The 21,506-nt window shown below is 37.8% G+C and overlaps 1 protein-coding gene across 13 annotated transcripts in view; it reads left to right on the forward strand.

The window, feature by feature from the left end:
* The window catches only part of MPDZ (multiple PDZ domain crumbs cell polarity complex component), a 173,196-nt gene that overhangs the window by 110,447 nt on the left and 41,243 nt on the right, over positions 1–21,506 (forward strand). For 9 of the 13 annotated variants that reach the window (XR_009008557.1, XM_057547814.1, XM_057547822.1 and 6 more), the window contains 5 exons: positions 4,442–4,640; positions 7,958–7,999; positions 10,583–10,687; positions 14,319–14,411; positions 21,145–21,322. Coding sequence is in view for 12 of the 13 variants with exons in the window: in XM_057547814.1 (XP_057403797.1) it covers positions 4,442–4,640; positions 7,958–7,999; positions 10,583–10,687; positions 14,319–14,411; positions 21,145–21,322 (617 nt within the window). In the remaining variant the exon portion in view is untranslated. The remainder of the gene's footprint in view (positions 1–4,441; positions 4,641–7,957; positions 8,000–10,582; positions 10,688–14,318; positions 14,412–21,144; positions 21,323–21,506) is intronic. The other 4 variants (XM_057547817.1, XM_057547818.1, XM_057547823.1 and 1 more) reach the window with 1 other exon arrangement.

Here is a 21,506-nt window from a genome sequence, read left to right on the forward strand (position 1 = left end):
CATACGCATATAGTGACCTTTGAAAAATTTAATCTTGATTATTTTTGATAGGTCTGTGGTACATTGGCTAATTATGTTGTACTAGGTCTTGAAGGTAAAAAAGTAGGAAGGAAAGGAAGGTGTTACCTTTTCTTCGCTGATGAGGTACAGAAACATAGACTCAGGAATTTCTCTGGAACCAGGACTCAAACCTGAGTCTGTCTCTGGTTTTCACACACCATACAAGGCACGTGAGTCCTTGAGTCACTCAGAGCTGCAGTGGCATTGCTGTAATAACAAGGTTCATTTTGAAGCTGAATTACGATTTGCATTAAGGCATTAGAAAGCAATGTAGCTTTGGATTGGAGATGTCTTTAAATATATTCTGTGAGTTTTCTTTTGTACTTTACTGAGCACTTTGAAAGGAACACTACATTGTGCTTTTCTCAAAAAATTCTTTAAACAACCCTAAAAGTGGACATTATCCCCATATTACAGATGAGTAAAATGCAGGCCATTGTGAGGTTAAGTCAGTTGCCCAAAGCCACACTGATTAGAAGTGCTGGAACTCAAATTTGGAACCAGTTTTTTGGTTCTACAGTACATGGTTTGGGCTATCCTACTATACCTCTTTTAGGAAAAAATTGAGAGATCTTATGAGTTACAGCCAAAATCTAGTCAGTGGATATTACCTCAAAGTTATTGAAGCCCGAAAATGATCATTTGGTGAAAGGAAAGTATAAGTTGAGCTAACTGATGTCAACCTCTTTGTTTATGTGGTTGACATGACCTGACAGCCTTAATAACTGGTAGAGTCGGGCTTCCCTGGTGGCGCGGTGGTTGGGAGTCTGCCTGCTAATGCAGGGGACACGGGTTCGAGCCCTGGTCTGGGAGGATCCCACGTGCCGCGGAGTGGCTGGGCCCGTGAGCCACAACTACTGAGCCTGCGCGTCTGGAGCCTGTGCCCCGCAACGGGAGGGGCCGCGATAGTGAAAGGCCCGCGCACCGCGATGAAGAGTGGCCCCCACTTGCCGTAACCAGAGAAAGCCCTCGCACGAACCGAAGACCCAACACAGCCAAAAATAAATAAATAAATAAATAAAGTAGCTATAAAATTAAAAAAAAAAAAAAACTGGTAGAGTCATGAGTTAAGTATGCTGTTAAGAATTAATTTAGAGGTCACGTTGACCATAGCTCGTGAAGACTTGTCGCATGTCTGTGGCTTGCTCTATTGCAGAAGGCATGGTGCCAATGAGAACAAGATGATGGCTTAGATACCCAGGATGGGCCACTGAGTTAAGTTGTGTTTTGTAGTCATACGTTTTGATTTTACTATAGTATAGTTGTCTGGTGGGTCTTGGTGGGAAAGATGGCAGCATCAGGGCAAACCTGAGGACCTATGGAAACGTTTCAGAGCCAGCCTCTTTGCTCGTATGAAACCCACCTTGGATGAAGCAGCGTCTAAGCTTGTTTTTTGGTTTATGGTAAGCTCCTTAATAACCATGCACTTAAAGATCGTTTGTGTGAATCTCAACAGAATCTTTTAACTACATTTGATTAGTGGTTCATTCCTATCAGAAAATGGTAGCTAGGAGCCTGGATGGCCCAAATCCAGGCATGAAGTTATCAGGCTGGAGACATATTGTAGTCAGGATCATTGTTTAAAAAATATTCGAAATATCATGTCTAATTTGGTATAGTTAAAGTTAATATTCAGAGAGAATTTCTTTCTTTTAAAAAATTATAAAAAACTAAAAACGGGTTATTGACTTCTCTCAAAGTTTTAATAAGAGAGTTATAGCTCTCCTTATATTGTTTAATTATATAATCTTGTTTTGGAAGGAACTTTTAGTACTTGGTTTTAAGTGAATTTATATTATTTTATGTAAAGTTTTAAATTTCTATAGGTCTTATATTTTTGAAGGAATAGAGTAAGGGTAGGGGGAGAAGGGAGCATTAATTCAGATGGGTTTGTTGAGAATATTTTTCTGAGGAATTGATATTGAAGAATGAGAAGTTGTTAGCTGTGCAAGAGCTGCAGAAAGGGGGTGTCAGGCAAAGACTCTGAAAAGGGAGACTAGGTATATTTCTGAAAGAAAGCCATGTTGCTGGAACACGGTGGGGGGGTGGGGCAAGGAGGGCATAGCCCAAAGGAAGGAGGGTGCATGTCGGGAGGGCCAGGCCAGGAGTTCCATATAGACAGGGCCGTGTAGATAGGTTGTATATTTGCACAATAGGAAACTGTTAAAGGATTGTTAGCAAAGGGAGTGATGTGATGTGATTTGTCTTTTTTGAATGGTTGCTCTGTCTGCTATGAGAAGAATGCATTGGCAGGGACAACTTTGGAAGCCAGGAGCCCAGTAATGAGGCTGGTTCAAAAAATGAGGCAGGAGAAGTGCTGGCTTGGTCTAGGTTTAGTGTGGATGTGGAGAAAGGTGAATGAATTCAAGATAAGTTTTGGGGATAGAAATGGTGGAACTTGGTGATGGATTAAATATAGGGAGTGAGAGAGAGGTAGGAATCCAGAACAACTCCACAACATTTCTGCTTTGAGTAATGGAGAGCAGTATGGTGGTACCATTACCAAAAGGGGGAGGACAAATGGAGAAATAAGGGGAGATGGAGACTAGGGAATTCAATTTTATACTTACTGGGGTTGTATTTCCTATGAATCATTCAGGGACCATGTCAAGAGGGCAAACAAATATCCAAATCTGGAGCTCATTGAAGTTCATATTTGGAAATAAAGTGGTAATAGATTAATGTTCACATCAGTTTAATTCAACTGACTACTGTATGTTCAGGCACTGTGATAGGCACTGCGGATAAGACTTGAATACAAGCTTCTTGATGTTAGGAATTCTGTTATGCTTTTTTATATCAAGCTACCAGCATAGTACTTAGCACATAGTAAACATATAGTAAATATACACCAAATGAACAAATGATCTAGAAATCAGGTAATATCAGAGAGTTTCTTAGAGAACTTATTTTCCATTTATAGTCCTGCTCTTCATATATGTAAGAGTTGAACTATTATTATAGAATTGATTTGATACTGTTAAAATGTTCTCCCTGAGAGAGTTTTCTGTGTAAGTGGCGACACATCACATAGCCTAAGCTACATTCACTCCACAGTGTAGACCCTGTTTCATCTCTAATGTATTTAACATGGAGTGTCTTTAGGTATAATATCACAAACATTTCTAAATGCTTTCCTTTTGATTGTTTTTTTTTTTTTTACTGCTGAAAAAGTTACTCCTATTCTTTTATCTATGAATCCACAGGGATTATTAAATTCAATTAAAATGAATTTGAAAGTCATGCTTTATAAAAAAAAATTAATTTTATTGAAGTATCGTTGATTACAGTGTTGTGTTAGTTTCTGGTGTGCAGCAAAGTGATTCAGTTATACGTGTATACAATAGTTTACATTTGCTAATCCCAAACTCCCAATCCATCCCTCCCCTACCCCGCCTCTCCCTTGGCAACCACAAGTCTGTTCTCCCTGTGAGTCTGTTTCGGTTTTATAAATAAGTTTGTCATATTTTAGACTCCACATGTAAGTGATATCATATGGTATATTTGTCTTTCTTTGTCTGACTTACTTCACTTAGTATGATAGGCTCTAGGTCCACCCATGTTGCTGCAATTGGCATTATTTTGTTCTTTTTTATGTGTGAGTAATATTCCTGTGTGTGTGTGTGTGTGTGTGTGTGTGTGTGTGTGTGTGTACACACCACATCTTTGTCCATTCATCTGTCAATGGATATTTAGGTTGTTTTCATGTCTTGGCTATTGTAAATGGTGCCGCTGTGTATTTTAAATGGGGTGTATGTATCTTTTTGAATTATAGTTCTTTTTCCGGATATATGCCCAGGAGTGGTATTGCTGGATCATACGGCAGTTCTATTTTTGCTTCTTGAGGAACCTCCATACTGTTTTCCATAATGGCTGTACCAATTTACATTCCCACCAACAGTGTAGGAGGGTTTCCTTTTCTCCACACCCTCTCCAGCATTTGTTATCTGTAGACTTTTTAATGATGGCCATTCTGTGACCGGTGTGAAGTGGTACCTCATTGTAGTTTTGATTTGCATTTCTCTAATAATTAGTGATGTTGATGAGCATCTTTTCATGTGCCTGTTGGCCATCTGTATGTCTTTGGAGAAGTGTCTATTTACGTCTTCTGCCCATTTTTTGATGAGGTGGTTTGTTTGTTTGTTATTGAGTTGTATGAGCTGTTTGTATATTTTGGAAATAAAGCCCTTGTCGATCGCATCATTTGCAAATATTTTCTCCCAGTCCGTAGGTTGTGTTTTAGTTTTGTTTATGGTTTCCTTTGCTGTGCAAAAGCTTATAAATTTGATTAGGTCCTATTTGTTTATTTTTGCTTTTGTTTCTATTGCCTTGGGAGACCATGAAAGTCATGCATTTAATGAGTATCCCTCCTTTACCATAGGAATGACAGTAAGTGCTAATAAAGACGGCTTGGGGATGATTGTTCGAAGCATTATTCATGGAGGTGCCATTAGTCGAGATGGTCGGGTTGCTGTTGGGGACTGCATCTTGTCTATTAATGAAGAATCTACTATCAGTTTAACGAATACCCAGGCACGAGCCATGTTGAGAAGACATTCTCTCATTGGGCCAGACATAAAGTAAGTATCATTTGGGTCCTGTTTTGGCTTGGGAAATTCAGGAATTTCAATTCATTAATCAGAATTTTTTTCTCAGTACATACTTCTGTTTGATATACAAAAATTATTATATATTTATTTAATATAAATCACTGAAGAATTTGACTATTCCTGAGAAGTTATTGATTGTATTGATTGTAGTCTTTAGGACACTATATCTACAATCAGTAACTTCTTAATACTAACAATACTGAAATACAGTTGACCCTTGAACAACACAGGTTTGAACTGCACAGGTCCAAATATACACGGATCTTTTTCAGTAAATACACAGTTGGCTCTCTCTGGATTTTACATCCTCAGGGGCAGCCAACCTTGGATCAAAATTTCCATCTGAGGTTGATTGAACCGTGGGTATAGAGGGCCAACTGTATTCTGCCATTTTATATGTAAGGGACTTGAGCATCCATGGATTTTGGTGTCCATGGGGGCACCTGGAACCAATCCCCTGCAGATACCTAGGGACAGCTATACTTCAAAACAATGTTGCCTTCTATTTTTATTTTTAATTCTCCAGTGATTTCTGCAAAAATCTTAGATGTGAGAGATATGAAATCTCTTTCATAGAGCAGGACAGTCCACTCTTAGGAACTTACAAAGAAGTTTGGATTGGCCTCAGTAGAGCAAATTGTGCGCTACCTAATGATCTGTATGAATCCTCCAAGTCAGCCAGTTCTTTAAGGGCCAGGCATGGTAAAGATCATATAGAACAGTGTCAGTCTGACCCATAATTTATCCTTTGTTGAACTGCCTCATGATATAAGAGAATTCACCAAAATGTTGATACAGTCTGACGGTAGGTCATATAGGTTATTTTGTCAGGAAGTGTTTAAATGTCTCATCATCCCATAATGTACTAAAAGCATGTCGTATATGTGGTTTGTTTTTTAAGTCACTAGACATTTCTTGAGCCAGCATAAAAATCAGTTCATAACTTTATTGGCACACCTCAACAATGTAAAAGCGTTCCTTTTTTTTCTCTAGCATTAATAATTGAATATTTGCCTATAAGGGATAAAATAGTAAAATAAGAGTTCAAGGAAAGATTGTTTACTTTAAATTGATGTGATGAATACTAGTCTGGGTTTGTATTAATATTATCTTACTGACTGCATTCTGTATTCTTCTTCTGCAAAATACATATCAGTAGAGCTTAGGTAAGAAAACTGTATTTACAACCTGTTTCTCATTTTTCTATCAATAAAAAGCAGAAAAATATATGCTGTTTAGAGTGCATTCTGCTGTCTTATAAAAAGGAAGTTTTATTTTTAGGGCAGAATTTCACTCAGGGGCTTTCATATTTTTGCCTGCCTTTTTGACTTTTATTTTATAATGAAACAGATCATCAGATCATGTGACGGTTCCATAATTATCTTATTAATCATGCAAGTACAAGCGAAGATCATTAAAAATGTCAGTGCCTCTACAATAAATAAAAAGAGAAACATTAAGTGCTTTCCTCACCACTTGCAGGCTAGTGTCCCTTCATTTTGCTTCAAAGATGAATGATAAGGATCTATATGGAGACTCTTTACTGCCGGGGTTTTAGCTTATGTAGTTTTGAGGTACTATAAAATACAGATGGCCTCGTAACTGGTCATTTGATTTATTGTGTGATAATGCACGTCTTATGTCGTGAGCCCTGATGCAGGTCTCCTGTCCACTTTTTGGCACTGAGCACTAGAATTGGTGCTTGGTTGTAACCTTACCTCGCCGTTCTAATGTACTGCAGAACTTAAAAAGTGGCCCAAAAATTAGATCATTGTGACATTGATTTAGTGTAAGTCATGTACCTAGTCAACTCTAGAAAAGGTGTCAGGTACATTTTCAGGCTACAAAGCCTTTTTCTCCTTTCCTGTTTTGTGTTTTTTTGGGGGGGGGGGTGTTTGTTTTGATTTGTTTTGTTGTTTGTTTTCCCACCCTCTGATTTAGCACCAGGATTTACCCACTTATTCATTCAGCAGCTTTATTAAGACTGTGAAGAGTATCTAGAGAGCTAGTTTCATAAAAAATTGCTTCAGGATTCCAGGAAGCAAAATGTAAGGTAGTATCTTACATTGAAAAGAGAAAATAAGAAAAATCCTACAACCTTCCCTCCTCTGGAAATCAGTCAGTCTCTTTCTCACATGCTCACATGCGTGCATACACACACTCACAAACACACCCACAAATTACATTGATTTCTCCTCAGGTATCCTATTAAGGCTGTGATTCGGATGGCTGTAGTTTTGACTCATTGGGTAAATGATAAAAAGAAATGAGAATCATAGAATTCTTTTTCAGAAAAATTGTGTCAAGTGGTAAAGCAGCCATTTAGATTGACCAGGGCTGAGCATTATGTTCCATGCATTTTGCATGAAGTGTTTTTGGCCGTTTCTCCTCCCCATCGCTTGCCTTCGTGAAGCAGAAGGTTTAAAATCACCTTGAAAACTCTGTGGGTAATCCTTCCAAATGGAAAGGCTCGTCCTTCCATTACTCTGCATGGAACCATCGTGTTAAGTGCCAGTTAAGCGTTGTGGTCATTGCTTTAATCTAGGCTCCATCCATGTCTCTTCCTCTTGACTTCTTGTTAGGAAGCTAGCTTAATCTGGGCTGGTGGTGGAGGAATGTATTGCAGGGACTTAAAAAAAAGGACTCTAATTTGTTCAGTTACATAACTGATTGGTTTTAGGAAAAGCATTGCTTATTGAGACAACACACTGGCTTCTTTTTTGCCGCTTACGAGAGATGACTAGGAGCTTTGTGTATGCGTGTTCGTGCGTGCCTGGGTAGATAATTTGAGTTTCAAGAGTTCAGGAACAGCCAGTGTAAGTTCCAGGTTTCATTATTTTCTGTGGAAAACCAGATGTGAAGCCTCACCAGAATGCATTCTGTCTCACTTCGCACTCCACCTTGCCAGGAGTGCTTATATTTCTGTAATAATAGCCAGGGTTTTGCACTTAGCGGCAGCTGCTTGTAACATCTGCCAGATAATTACCGAGCTGAATCAGAATTCACCTGCCTTAACCTAAAGTGTGGGATGAATTCCTGATCAAGGAATAAAAGATTGATTGCAGTTACATTTTTCTATGCTTGTTAATAATCAGTGCTATAGACACCAGTAAAGAGCAGATGCTTTTCTGGGGGAGGTGTAGATAGGAGGGAGGTGGGAAGGGGAAAAAACAACCGGGAGCACCCACTTTTAACTACATATGTATGCATCTCACATTCAGCACAAGACATTGACATTTGTTAACACCATTGTAAAAAGATGCCGCGGTGTATGCTTCACATTCTAGATTCTCTGCAGCACCTGCTGACGATCCAGCCCCCTTTTATGTGTGAGTATTGGCGATTCAAAAGCTCATTATGGCTGCGTGTTACAACTTGTCTGTGAAACCTCTTCATGCTTTTGCAGCATCCCAATGTGGCGATAGACCCAGATAGAGATTCAGTGTATATACATTTTGGCTTTTTTTTTTTTTCTCCTTTATGTAAGAACATACTTCCAACAGCTATGAGATGGTTACATTTTCACATTGTACTGGTGATTATGAACTCATTTGAAGATCATACTTTCCTACTACTAAGCTTTCCAGCTCTTTTTTCAGGGAGTGATCCTGTCTGCATATGCAGATGCAACCTCTGGATTAATAGCTGTGTCACATTTCAGCATCACTAATGCTATTCTTTTTTCTTCCACTCCACGTGTAACCTAAGGTTAGTTTGCCTTTAAGAATTTTTAATACAACTCTCAAATAAGCAGTTTCAGTGTGTTTATGCAGTTCATAATGTAGTTTGGTGTTCTTGGTTGGTGTCTGGAGGTTTTGTGTGGCCGTGTGACCAGGCATGTATTATAATTGTTCTGCATGGGCTAATGCATTGTGGGATGCTTGTTCTGATGGCCTTGCTGTCTGTGTTGGGCTAAATATTTATGAAAACTGCTTTCTTTCCTCTTTCTCACTGCTCTAAAATATCAGAAAAATATTTGTAAAGCTCTTCCTCCCCCACCTTTTGGTAAAGGGTAAACACCTTTGAATAAATATAGAGGAGAATTCATTTTCAACAGTGTTTGGGATAGAAACAGCTTTTCCTTCTCAAACCGATTAAAAAATTAAATACTTTTAACTGATTATTCTTATTTTGCCTCTTGTGTTCTAGCTTTTTCTCCTCACCTCTTCCTGGCTTTTTTTCTTAAGGTATTATTTATATGAGTTTTAACTTTACTGAACCTTCAGAAATAATACCAGTTTTCTTGAATAGGCTTTTCAGGTTTTATGTTTTATTTTTCTTTGTGTAAAGGCAGTCAGTCTTCTTCCCCAACCTAATGTGTTAAACATTTTTGACTCATTATTTTTCAAGGGATAAATGCAAATTTGCTATTCAGTATACTTTTGTAACACTATAGAGAAGGTGTTTTTATAGATGAATACATAAAGTAGCGCCAGAATTAAAATGCAACTCTCTCACCCAGCCTAGTCCTAAATCCACTGAAACTGTGTTTTTTACTTCAGTTTGATCCTTGAGGTAAAAGTGTCACAAAGTGTCGTAAGGGTCTTCGGCTTATGCCAGAATGATCAGGTGTGGCCAGGCTGGCTGGCGCTCTGTTAGAGCACTGTGTTATGTTTGTATTGTGCTTCTTGGCTTACCAATAGCCTCATAAAGAGTGACATCCTTTTTGTGACTGAGGATATGGAGATTCACTGGTGGTGATTTACCCTACCAGAACACTCCGGAGAAGCAGCAGAACTGTGTCCTCTGACTCTAAACCTAAGCGACCTCACAGAGTGAATGCTTTTTATGGAAATCATCAGTATGGCTGAAATTATGTATCTTCCTCACTCAATAAATTATGCCATTGGTATAATTCTTATTTTATTATAACATGAAAGACAATCCTTTTTCTTTGCCCTTTAGTGCTAAGGTTTTGATACTTATTGTCTTCATGGGTAAGCTATGGTTAACCACTTTTAATAGTCTTCATGATTTTTGTGAAGACTTTTTTAATAGTCTTTGATTTTTGATACATACTTTTGTTTCTTTGCACAAATATGCTGAACCAACTTCAAGTGCATTCTTTCTCTTGCCTTACTATTCATTAATTTGAGGAGCTCAGAACAGACTACTTAAACAAGTCAATCAATTGTGTAGCCTGATAGGACAGCAGTAAACTTAAATTTTCAAATGTCAGTTTCTAAGCGTTATAGCTGTAATAAGCATCTTACTCTGTGCCTTCCACATTATAGGCATTCAGCCAGCACTTGTTGAATTAGTAAGAGACCATTCAAGTGTACACAGTAGGCTTTTCTCTGAAACCAAAATGAACATATAAGAAGTTGCTACAAATTAGTAACAGAGTCTTTCCATAAACTTACAATGGTTTAACTTCAGACTTGAGAGTTAATAATTTAATAAAGCTAGGATATGATTATTGATAATGCTTGTTAATGTCCAAAATTAATTATGTATTATGGGAGAATATAAAGTAATTTGGTATACCCAATGTTTTAATAGAGTTCACCTAATTTGTTTCTGCTAAGGAACCCAAAAATCTTTGGACAAAATAATGTTATTACTGACAATTATTTTTCTAAGGATTTATAGATCTCTTTAATTTCAAAAAATTCCTGTTAGTCTTCTCATCTGGAAATAGATATTATGCTGTTTTCCTCCGCCATATAATTATTGGTAAACACATAGTTTATCAGCAGTGTTGAAAATTTTAATTTCTGTTGTTATTCTTGCCTATAGGATACTTTATCCTTTTGAAGTTTGGATTCTCTACTGAGTTAAGCCAAGTCAAATGAGTTGTGTGAAAAAGTAGAGGTGAAGGGACAATATAAATTTATTTTATATTTTGGAAGATTCCCCTAACAGGCAAAACTTTGCTTCCCTTTGCTTTCATGGATTGTGTCTTGTTCCAGAATTACTTATGTGCCTGCAGAACATTTAGAAGAGTTCAAAATAAGTTTGGGACAACAATCTGGAGGAATAATGGCACTGGATATTTTTTCTTCCTACTCGGGCAGGTAGGTGAAACTGTAAATCTGCTACAGTGAATGAATGATACAGCAAGTTATAAAGAAGAGTTTTGAATCCAGAGTCAGAGAGTAGTAGAAATGAAAAAGACTGAATTCCTTTTCTCTCTTTCAAGATTTTAAAAAATATTCACCCCTTTCCCCCATATTACTTAAGGAGTGATCATATATTGTGGAAAATTTGGAAAAAACTGTGAAAAATCAAATCAAGAAATTAAAACATCTTTAGTTGTACCACTCAATATAGCACTTTCAACATACTGAGTTTTGGGAATTTACCCCAGATATGAGTATGATTTCATTAACTCCCTGGAACCTACAATTTGTATGGTATTGTATCACTTGTCCTCTTTCATAAACAAACATTTTCAGAAATTTTATTTATATCTTTATTAACGTACATACAGATTCAGAAACATTTTCAATAGTTATGTTTTTACTCTTGGAGAACGTTGAGTTGAACGTCTTTGTATATATGCATGTTAGGAAATAGTGTATATGGCTTTTTAAAGCCTTTTGATATGCAGTGTATTAAGAACCTTTAAATAATACAGGAAAAGTAGTCCCCCCCCACCCCCCCATTAGGAGAGGCAGAAACTAGGTTTTGATGCTGCTGCTGAGTTCAGCACAGGGAGAGAAATAACATCTTACTGCTTTTCCGGGAAGAATGCACCGCTTTACACTTCCAGCTGTGGGCCTGTGTTTTTTCAGTTACATTAGCAACTGAGTAACAGATGTCTCTTTAAGCATGCTGTAGAGAAAAATGGCTTTGCAAACATTCTGAGGTTCGCTCACAAAATTTCTAACATACCCAGGGCACCCTGGTGTCCAGTGACTTTGCAGGCGTCACAATATCACATTGCTCTTTCCTCTACAAATTGCACGTGGCTGCAGCTATCCAGAAAGTGTCAGGGCAGGAAAGGTGTGTTATGTGTTTAATAAAAGCAAAGAATGTCATGGCCCTTAGGGCCTCTTGAACTTTATGGGAAAAGGAATATTCATTCCACCCTGTACAAAACTCAGCCATACTCCTGTCTAGAATTTCCATCTCGGGGTCAATGACATGAATTGATTACAGCTACCTGGTACTTCCTATTAAAATGGTAAAAGCAGTAATTGCAGTGTCCTCTGAAATATCATTTCAGATGGCTTAATTAAAGAATATGCCAAGATAACATGGTATTCTTACTAAGTTCTGAGGCCTTAAAAGCACTCAAAAATTTACTATTAGCGAAAGAGCCACTTTCAACACTGTGCTTCCCTCCCAGCACAGAAAGGAGAAGGGCCTGAATTGTACAATGCTGTGACTAGCTGCTTCCCTGCAGAAAAAGTATATTTGCTATTAATATAAGGGTGCTCAAAACAAAATGGTCTTCGTCCTACACGGGAGGAATCTGCACCGGAGAGGTTAAGTTACTTGCCCAAGTTTCATGGCTAATAAGTGGCAGAGTCAAGGTTAGATGCATGCAGTCAGGCTCCATGTTCTTAACCACTGGATCAAAAAAAGAAGAACTGCACGAGCCCAGTAAAAAAAATGGGGCAGCATAGCATGGAGGTTGAGAGTTCAGGTTTTGTAATAAGGTGGCCTCAATTCAAGTCTCACCTCTGCTCCTTCACTGTGTGACTTTGTGCCAATTTCTGGCACCTTAATGCACATGAAAGAGAGTTAGTTATTACAGTCGACAGAAATTTCGTTGATATTCAATAGCAAACACGAGTGCAAAATTCATTCTTGGCTGAGTGAGTGCTGGGGAAAAGAACCGGTCCATTCTGCTCTTCGGAGCACATGACCCAAGGCCCGTAAACCCCAGCCTAAGATGGATAAAGAACAATCAGCACATTTACAGGAGCATATCTGGGTTAGTGAAATGATTCGAGATTGGAGAATCATTTGAAGGGAATGGGGTTTTTGTATCAGAAGACTCAGGATATTCACATCGTACAGCTCAAAAGGCAGGAGCGTGTGATGTAATGTGTGTGCTTGTGTCTGAGCAGCTCCCCCAGCTTGGGCTTTAGGGGTAAGGACTGAATATTTTAGGTACTCTTTCAAAGTTCTCATTCCTGTCTATGTTCCTTACCTGCTTTTTCTATCATACTGTCTCCAGTGGTGTTTCCAGAGGGTTAGGCCTTTTATCTGCCTTGCATCTTAACGGATTGAGCTTCACTCAGACTAGTTCTTAGTCAGCTTCTTAACATCGTTTTGAAAATCCTTCTTTGGATCCGTTCTCAACCATCGTGTCCCACTGTCGGGCTTAGGCTCTGGGGACCCCAGCCTCATTCAGAGTCTCCTTCCTCAGTTTACACAGAAGGGGAATTCAGTCACACAACCGATGGGTAGGAATCACAGGCAGGTGGATTTCCTTTTAACAGATGAAAAACAAAAATCTAGCATTCAGGTCAGAGAAAGAATGAGACGTTCAGGGAGAGCCTGGACAAATTGTTTGGCAGAAATGTTGGGAAACACATTCAAACCCAGTCTGATTATTGGATTAGATGACTTCTGATCTCAAAGTCTGAAGATGATATAATTGGACAGAATTATATCTGCTCGGATATACTACTGTGTATCACTAAGGTGTATTTTCATGTTCATGCTGAGTAGAATCAAATTCAGTATTCCTGTCAGGGGAGAATGGATATAATCTGAACATATACTGTCTTGAGATTTTTTCAATTTCTATAAAAATCAACTGCAAACATTTATTGAATTAGAGTTTTTAAAGCCTTCTCTATTTTCAAAAGAACATGTGGGCATATTTCTTTAGAAATCCATTTTTTACTAACAGCGTAAGGCCACACCATAATTGATTTAACCATTCTCTATGGCCCTTACAATGCCATTTATTGATGCAAAGTGTTCCTTTGGGAAAACAAAATGTTTCTTGACAAGGTTATTATTTTACGGTTTTATTTATAGTCAGTTAACAGATTGGACACATTTTGCTGTATGCCTGGCATTTGGCAAAATCTGAATTCCTACAGAAATTGAAAACTGACCTTGAACACAAGCGTACTGTAAATTGCTTCCTGTAAGGAGAATTCTGTGTCTGGCTCCTTTGGATGGGCTGAGCCGGACCATAAGCATTTTCCATCTGTCTTCAAAAGTTGAAGGGAAAGCATTGGTCCATCCTGAGGAAGCAGAGATGCTACATTCCTGGTGTACTTGATAAGCTCTTTCAGGCCAGGGATCGATCAGGGTTTTGCAAGCTTATAACCCACATGGTGCTTCTACTTTCTTGCGCACGGTAAGCATTTAAGAAATAACTTGTTGAATAGTTTTCTTTAAAATTCTAGCATTTTCCCTTTATTTTCATGCCTTTCCTTTCTTCGTCCATGTTTCGTTAGGAAAGAGACAGACTAGACAAGATTCTTTGTGTTCTGCTATATCTCCAGACTCGGTTATAGTAGATTGATTGTAATGTATGGTTTTTATTTTATGTAAAATAAAATACAGGTTTTATTTTTCCCCTTAATGTAAATTATTATCTACTTATTAGTTAAGTATGGTGAAAATATAATGCAGTTCTGCATTTTTAGCCAAACCAACAATAAAGTACATATAAGATAACCTTGCATGGCTTTACTAGGATTTGGGAGTACTCACTGTGTAACTCTTTAACAGAGACATTCCAGAGCTACCAGAGCGAGAAGAAGGAGAGGGGGAAGAAAGTGAACTTCAAAATGCAACATACAGCAGTTGGAATCAATCCAGGCGGTAAGAACTATTTCTGTCTTCCACCTACTTGGTGTTTAAAAATAGGGAGGGGTGGTTTCAAGTACTGGATTGTAACTTGCTACTGTGACTTTGAGCAAGTTGTTTAATATCCCTTACCCTCCATTTCTTCATGGGCACAGTGGAGAAGATAATTTGTATCACACAGGGTTAAAACTAACATGTATTTGAGAATCTGACACATAGTAGGGACTAAATAACCTAGAGAAAATTATGCATAGGTAGTTGGAATATTTTTTGTAGAGTTGATCTTAGGTAAACCACCAAATGTTAACTTGAAATTTTTCTAGCATTTGTAGAAACGAGATATTCAAGCATATATATTCAAAATGTGTGTGTAAGCATCTTATCATAGGCTGCAGTTATTCTAAAACATGCTCTTTCTAGAACGAATCTCATATATAATAGAAAAGATGACTTCCCTAAATCTGCTCGGATATACTACTGTGTATTACTATGGTGTATTTTCATGTTCATGCTGAGTAGAATCAAATTCAGTCTAATAGGAATTTTTTGAATCCTGATTATGGACCCAGATGAGAGGCAGGTGATTTTGTGAAAAACAGGGAAGTGTAAGGCATAAATACTGCCTTTAAAGAAGCTATTATGCATTTGGGGAGGCAAGATATAGAGACACACAAAGTAATTAAAGAAAAATGTAAGGTATTTTGCATTAAGTGTAAAATATAAGTAATCGTTGGGTACTTTCTCTAAACAGATCTAAAAGTGACCATCACAAAGGTGCCTTTTACATAGTAAATACTTAATATTTATTCTACAATGAATAAATAAAATTCTCGAGAGAGAAAAATTTCTACTCTGCAGATGTGTAGTACAGTTTGATGAGTTTCCTTTGCTTACAAATGAGCTTGAGGCTACAGCCATCACATGTAAACATTCTCTAGGTCAAATCCTGTTCAAAGTATAGGAAACCTTTTATGTTGCTTTCACAAAAGACAGTAAGCATTTTCAGCCATCTAAAATGACTTTTTGATTTGAATTTTTTAAAAACTGTTTAGACTGCTTAGAGAAATTAAGGTCTTTCTACATTATTACCCACATTGACAATATAAGTGGTAGACCTGTGGCAGAAAAAATATTATAAGATATTAAGTTCCTTGTTTATTTGAAGAAAGAGGCAGAAGTAAGTTAGATAGAATTATAAATATTAGATGAAATTATATATCTATCTATATATATGTATATATACACACAGTAGAATGTTACTACTCAGCCGTAAAAATAATGAAATTCTGCCATTTACAGCAACATGGATGGACCTAGAGAATATTATGCCTAGTGAAATAAATCAGATAGAGAAAGACAAATACTGTATTACATCACTTATATTTGGGATCTAAAAAATAAAACAAACAAATGTATATGCAAAACAGAAACAGACTAACAGATATAGAAAACAAACTAGAGGTTACCAAAGGGGAGAGGGAAGGCTGCAGGGACAAATTAGGGGTAAGAGATTAAGAGACATAAACTACTATGTATAAAATAGATAAGCAACAAGGATATACTGTATAGCACAGGGAATTATAGCCATTATCTTGTAATAACTTTTTTTTTTTAAATAAGTTTATTTATTCATTTTTGGCTGCATTGGGTCTTTGTTGCTGTGCATGGGCTTTCTCCAGTTGTGGCGAGCAGGGGCTACTCTTTTTTTTTTTTTAATTAATTTATTTATTTATTTTTGGCTGTGTTGGGTCTTCGTTTCTGTGCGGGGGCTTTCTCTAGTTGCGGCGAGCTGGGGCCACTCTTCATCGCGGTGCGCGGACCTCTCACCATCGCGGCCTCTCTTGTTGCGGAGCACAAGCTCGAGACGCGCAGGCTCAGTAGTCGTGGTTCACGGGCCCAGTTGCTCCGCGGCACGTGGGATCCTCCGAGACCAGGGCTCGAACCCGTGTCCCCTGCATCGGCAGGCAGATTCTCAACCACTGCGCCACCAGGGAAGCCCTGTAATAACTTTTAATGGAGTATAATCTGTAAAGATACTGAGTCACTATGCTGTACCCCTGACATTAATATATGTTAAATCAACTGTACTTCACTTAAGAAACATTTTTGAAATAATAATTAAATTTTTAATTTAAAAATAAAAATAAATAGTAGAACCTTTTAAATTTGGGGGAGAATTCAATATCATAATGCATGTAAAGTCCTTAGTACAGTGCCCAGTACAGAGTGAGCACTCAGTCAGTGTCGATCTTTTCAGCATCTTCATCATCGTTACTCATAACAAAGAAAATAAAGCGTTGAACACAGGAATCATTATGAAATTTTCTTATGAGGAGGGTATAACTTATGGACCAGAAGATTTTTATACTTTTATCCTCGATTTTAGCCTTCACGTCAGCCTAAGAGGTGTCTCTAAAGGCAGTAACTAATTTACAGAGAGGATATGTCTGGAGCTTCCATAAATCTTAAAGAAGATACTCTGCCCTCCCTAACCTACATAGAAGCACTAAGGTATTTTGCGGGGAGAGTTCATAGAAATTCATGAGGAAGCTTACCAAAATAGCCAGAGCTTTTAGTAAATGAGGAACAAGTGTTATGAATATGCTTTACAACATTGGAAACCTGCTAGGACATTTTTTCATGCAGTCAAGAAAAATTTACTTTGTGTAGGAATAGAGAATACTTTTTAGCAAAGCGTAAATTTTAAGATTGTAAATAATCTGTGTTACACTTTTGTGTGATTTTCATGTACAGGATTGTATCATACTGTATGTATCATTTTCCAGCTTACTTACTCTTCTCTCAAACCAATGTCTTGGAGATCTATCATGTTGATACTTAAATATCTAATTCATTCAGTTTGTTGCAGTGCATTTCAGTATATGAATATACCACAGTTTATTCTCATTGATATTTGAGTAGTTAACAGTTAATTATTATTATAATAATTCTGTGCAGTAAATATATCTTATTTTCTTATATGTATGGATGAGAATTTATCTAGGTGTATATCCCAAAGTGGAATTGCTGGCTCATAGATTGAACTGTATTATTTACTAGAAGTTGTCAAATTGCTTTTTAAATTCACTATACCAATTTTTACTTTTATTTCCAATATATATGAGTTTCCTTTTCCCCACATCCTTGTTACCACATCGTATGATCATTTAAAAACTGTTTTTGTCAACCTGATGGGTAGAAAATGGTAAGTTATCTTAGTAAACAATGTATAGGCATAACAGGATTGAGGTGCTGGGGTACACATTTGCTCATTTGTCGTATGAATTGAATATTATACCTTGTTGACATTACTTCAGTAATCATAATTATAATCATCATAATAAGAGTAATCAGAGATTTATTGATTGCTTAGTATGTCCCAAAGCTTTGTTTTGCACGTTACATGTATTCCTGAATGTAATCCTCACAGGAGCTCTCTGATGTCGAGACTCTTGTTGGCTCCGTTTCCCAGCTGAGGAAAGTAAAAGAGAGACTAAAGAAGTTGCAGAGGGTCACACAGTTGTTAAGGAGCAGAAGGGCAGGACTTGAGCCCAGGAGCTCTTGGTTCTAAGTTCAAGCAGCCTGGCCTCAGCTCTGTCTTACCTTTGCTTTTCTGAATTTCACTCTTTTTTAAACCTGTGTTCTCCAGAAAGGCTGCCGTTTTTCTGTAAAACCAGCTCTGCACATGTTCTGTAAAATTTTTCTTTTATAGGTCTCTTTTTTTTTTTCTTTCCATGGAATGTTTACCATGTTCTGCTCTGTGAATCCTGAGTCTGGTTCCTCAGCTCTGGGGTCCTTTTGGCAGCTCTGTCTTTGCTTATCTGCTCTGATGTTTTGAGGAGTTACAGCCTTTCCTCTAAGGAGTGGATCTGAAAGCACTTTGCTGTCTGTGCCACATCCTGAGGAAGCACAAGGCGCTGGTACCCAAAGGCTGTTTAACCTCTCTGTGCCTCTTCCCTTTGTAAACTGGGGCTGACAAGAGTATCCTCCTCATAGGAGTGATTTGAGAATTAAATCACAGTGTGTGGAACTCACTTAGAGAACAACGCTGAGCACATGATAAGCCTTTAATAAGTGTTTGCTGCTGCTGCACTTTTTCGTATTCAGGGAATCATAAGGACCACTCTCCAGTTTACAGCAACCACAAAGAGCCCTAGGAGACATCTTCTTTCATTCTTTCTTTTATTTATTTTTTTTACATTTTTAAAAGAAGAGCGAGGAAGCCCCATCTATGTATTTTGGATTCTTAAATATGAAACACAATGGCTAACCCTGCTGACTTTAGTACTTTGCCCTTTTACCTTAGGAAATGGAAGAAGTTGGTTCTTGTCTTTCCCAGAATTCCTAGAATGAAAGAAAATGATGAATAGGATTTTAACTAGTTTAAGCTCTTCTCACAGATTTGTTAAGATCAGGAATCATGGTGAGATCCTTTTAGACTAAACAGTAGATCTCTAGGATCTTAGATTTCTAATAAAGGAAAAAGTGCTGACCCGAGAACATGTGGGTTTCATCACCTACCTCATGTGACCAGTTGCCTGCCCTCTCACGCCACCTGTAGTGCTCTTTTATCCCAGTCTTTTCTCGCTGTGACCTCCCTCATTGCACAGGAGTCCTACCTCCATCCTTCCGTTTCCTCTGGGAGCACCTCAGATGTCAAGTTTGAGAGCATGCTGGACCATGCTTTCTTCATTTATCTGATGTCCAGTGTCAGCTGACTCCCTTCCTGCAGCTGGGAGTAGACTGCACAGTCTCATTACCTATCTCAGAGCTTTCTACTCAGTGTCTCTGTTTGCTTCCATTCACCTGAGCTGCTCCTTCATCTTGGCCAAACACCTCGCTGCAAATCACCTTATTCTTATATCCTGCCTTTTCAAAAGACATGTATTTTCAATTCATCCATAGCTCTGACAGCTATTTGCAATTATCAGATAAGAGTTCATGCGGTTATTATGTGGGTAGAGGAAGTATATTCAGGACACAGGCAGTAGCAAGCGCCATGGCCCCAAGGCGGGAGAGCATGTCTGATGAACCTAAGGAACAGCAAGATGATGTCGCTGGGTTGGAGAGAGGAAAGTGGAGAGCTGTGAGGGATGCATTTAGAAGGTGGTGATGGGATCAGATCACGGAGGATCTCGGTAGCGCTGCTAACAAGAACTGCTCTTCTTGCGCTGACTGTTAGTTTCTAGGTCTCTGTTGGCAGGACAGACTTCTACAGAGGTAGGCTTCTGATACAGTGCATGCAGAAATGTTTTCTCTCTTGATTGGGTTGCTAAGCTTAGATGGTACCATCGTTTGAGGGTAGCTGAATTTTTTGATGTCTGCAGTATTAGAGCTTCTGGAAATTGGTCCTTTTACATTCATCGGTGCCCCAGCCTGGAGTATGAGTCCCATATTAACTTGTAACAAATCAGCTTCAGAAATACATTAGTATTTATCAGACCCTATAAAACACATAATTGGAAGAGTATTTAAAATGATCTTGTTTTACTACTGGTAAAACCTTAATAAATTGAGCAAATAATATTTGCAAAAATTAACATACATAACATTTTATTCCTTTGAATTTAAAAAAATGTGTTTACTATTACCATTTTTTAATCATTTTTTAGTGTGTTAGGTCAGTGGCATTAGGTGTGTTCACACTGCTCTGTAACCATCACCACCATCCACCTCCGGAACTTTCTTCATCTTGCAAAATTGAAACTCTGTACCCATTAAGTAGTAACTCCATCCCCCACCCCATGCATCTTCTAGCAACTACCATTCTATGTTATGCCTCTATGGATTTAACTACTCTAGGTACATCATATAAGTGGAATTGTATAGGATTTGTCCTTTATTTCACTTAGCTAGCTTATTTCATTTAGCATAACGTTCTCAAAGTTGATCTATGTCCTAGCATGTGTCAGAATTTCCTTCCTTTTTAAGGCTGAATAATGTTACTTTGTATTTATATACTGTTTTGTTTATTCATTCATCTGTCCATGGACACTTGGGTTGCTTCCACCTTTTGGCTGTTGTGAATAATATTTCTATGAACATGGCTGTACACGTATGTTTTCAAGACCTTGCTTTGAATTCTTTTGGGTATATACCCAGGAATGGAATTGCCGTATCATATGGTAATTCTGTTTTTAATTTTTTGAGGAACTTCCATACTTTTTTCCATAGCAGCTGCAACATTTCACATCACTACCAACAGTGTACAAGGGTTCTAATTTCTCCATAATTTCTACAATTTTTCCCTGCCAACGCTTATTTTCTGGGTTTCTCTTTTTTTTTTTTTTTTGATAGTAGCCATCCTGCTGAGTGTGAGGTGGTATTTCATAGTAGTTTTGATTTACCTAATGTTAGTGATGTTGAGCATCTTTTCATGTGCTTATGGGACATTTGTATACCATCCCTAGAGAAATATCTAGTCAAGTCCTTTGCCCAATTTTTGATCTGTTTGTTTTCTTTTGTTGTTGAGTTTTAGGGGTTCTCTAGATATTCTGGATGTTCATCCCTTATTAGATATGTGGTTTGCAAATATTTTTCCCATTTTGTGGGTTGCCATTTTACTCTTTTGGTAGTACTTTTTGATGAACAAAAGCTTTTACTTTTATTGAAGTCTGGTTTGTCTGTTTTTGCATTTGTTGCCTGTGCCTTTGGTGTCATAGCCAAGAAATCATTGTCAAACCCAATATTCTGAGGCTTTCCCCCTATACTTTCTTATGAGAGTTTAAAATTTCATTTATTTTTTTAGGGTTGAACTCTGGCGAGAACCAAGCAAATCCTTGGGCATCAGCATTGTTGGTGGACGAGGGATGGGGAGTCGTCTAAGCAACGGTGAAGTGATGAGGGGCATTTTCATCAAACATGTTCTTGAAGATAGTCCAGCTGGCAAAAACGGAACCTTGAAACCTGGAGATAGAATAGTAGAGGTACCCTCCAGTGAGCTTTCTGTGCTAAAATTATTCTCCTGGGCCATCCTCTTTACCAAGGGAGTCATCATCTTTACACTGACCCAACATTAGAGTAAAATGTGTTTGCTGTTAAAGCATTTCTTTCTTATTTGTTTGTTTTCGTCCATAATTTTTCTCTTCAGTATATGATGACAGATTATAT

The sequence above is a fragment of the Balaenoptera acutorostrata genome, chromosome 6 (assembly GCF_949987535.1).
Source record: "Balaenoptera acutorostrata chromosome 6, mBalAcu1.1, whole genome shotgun sequence".
Lineage (NCBI taxonomy): Eukaryota > Metazoa > Chordata > Mammalia > Artiodactyla > Balaenopteridae > Balaenoptera > Balaenoptera acutorostrata.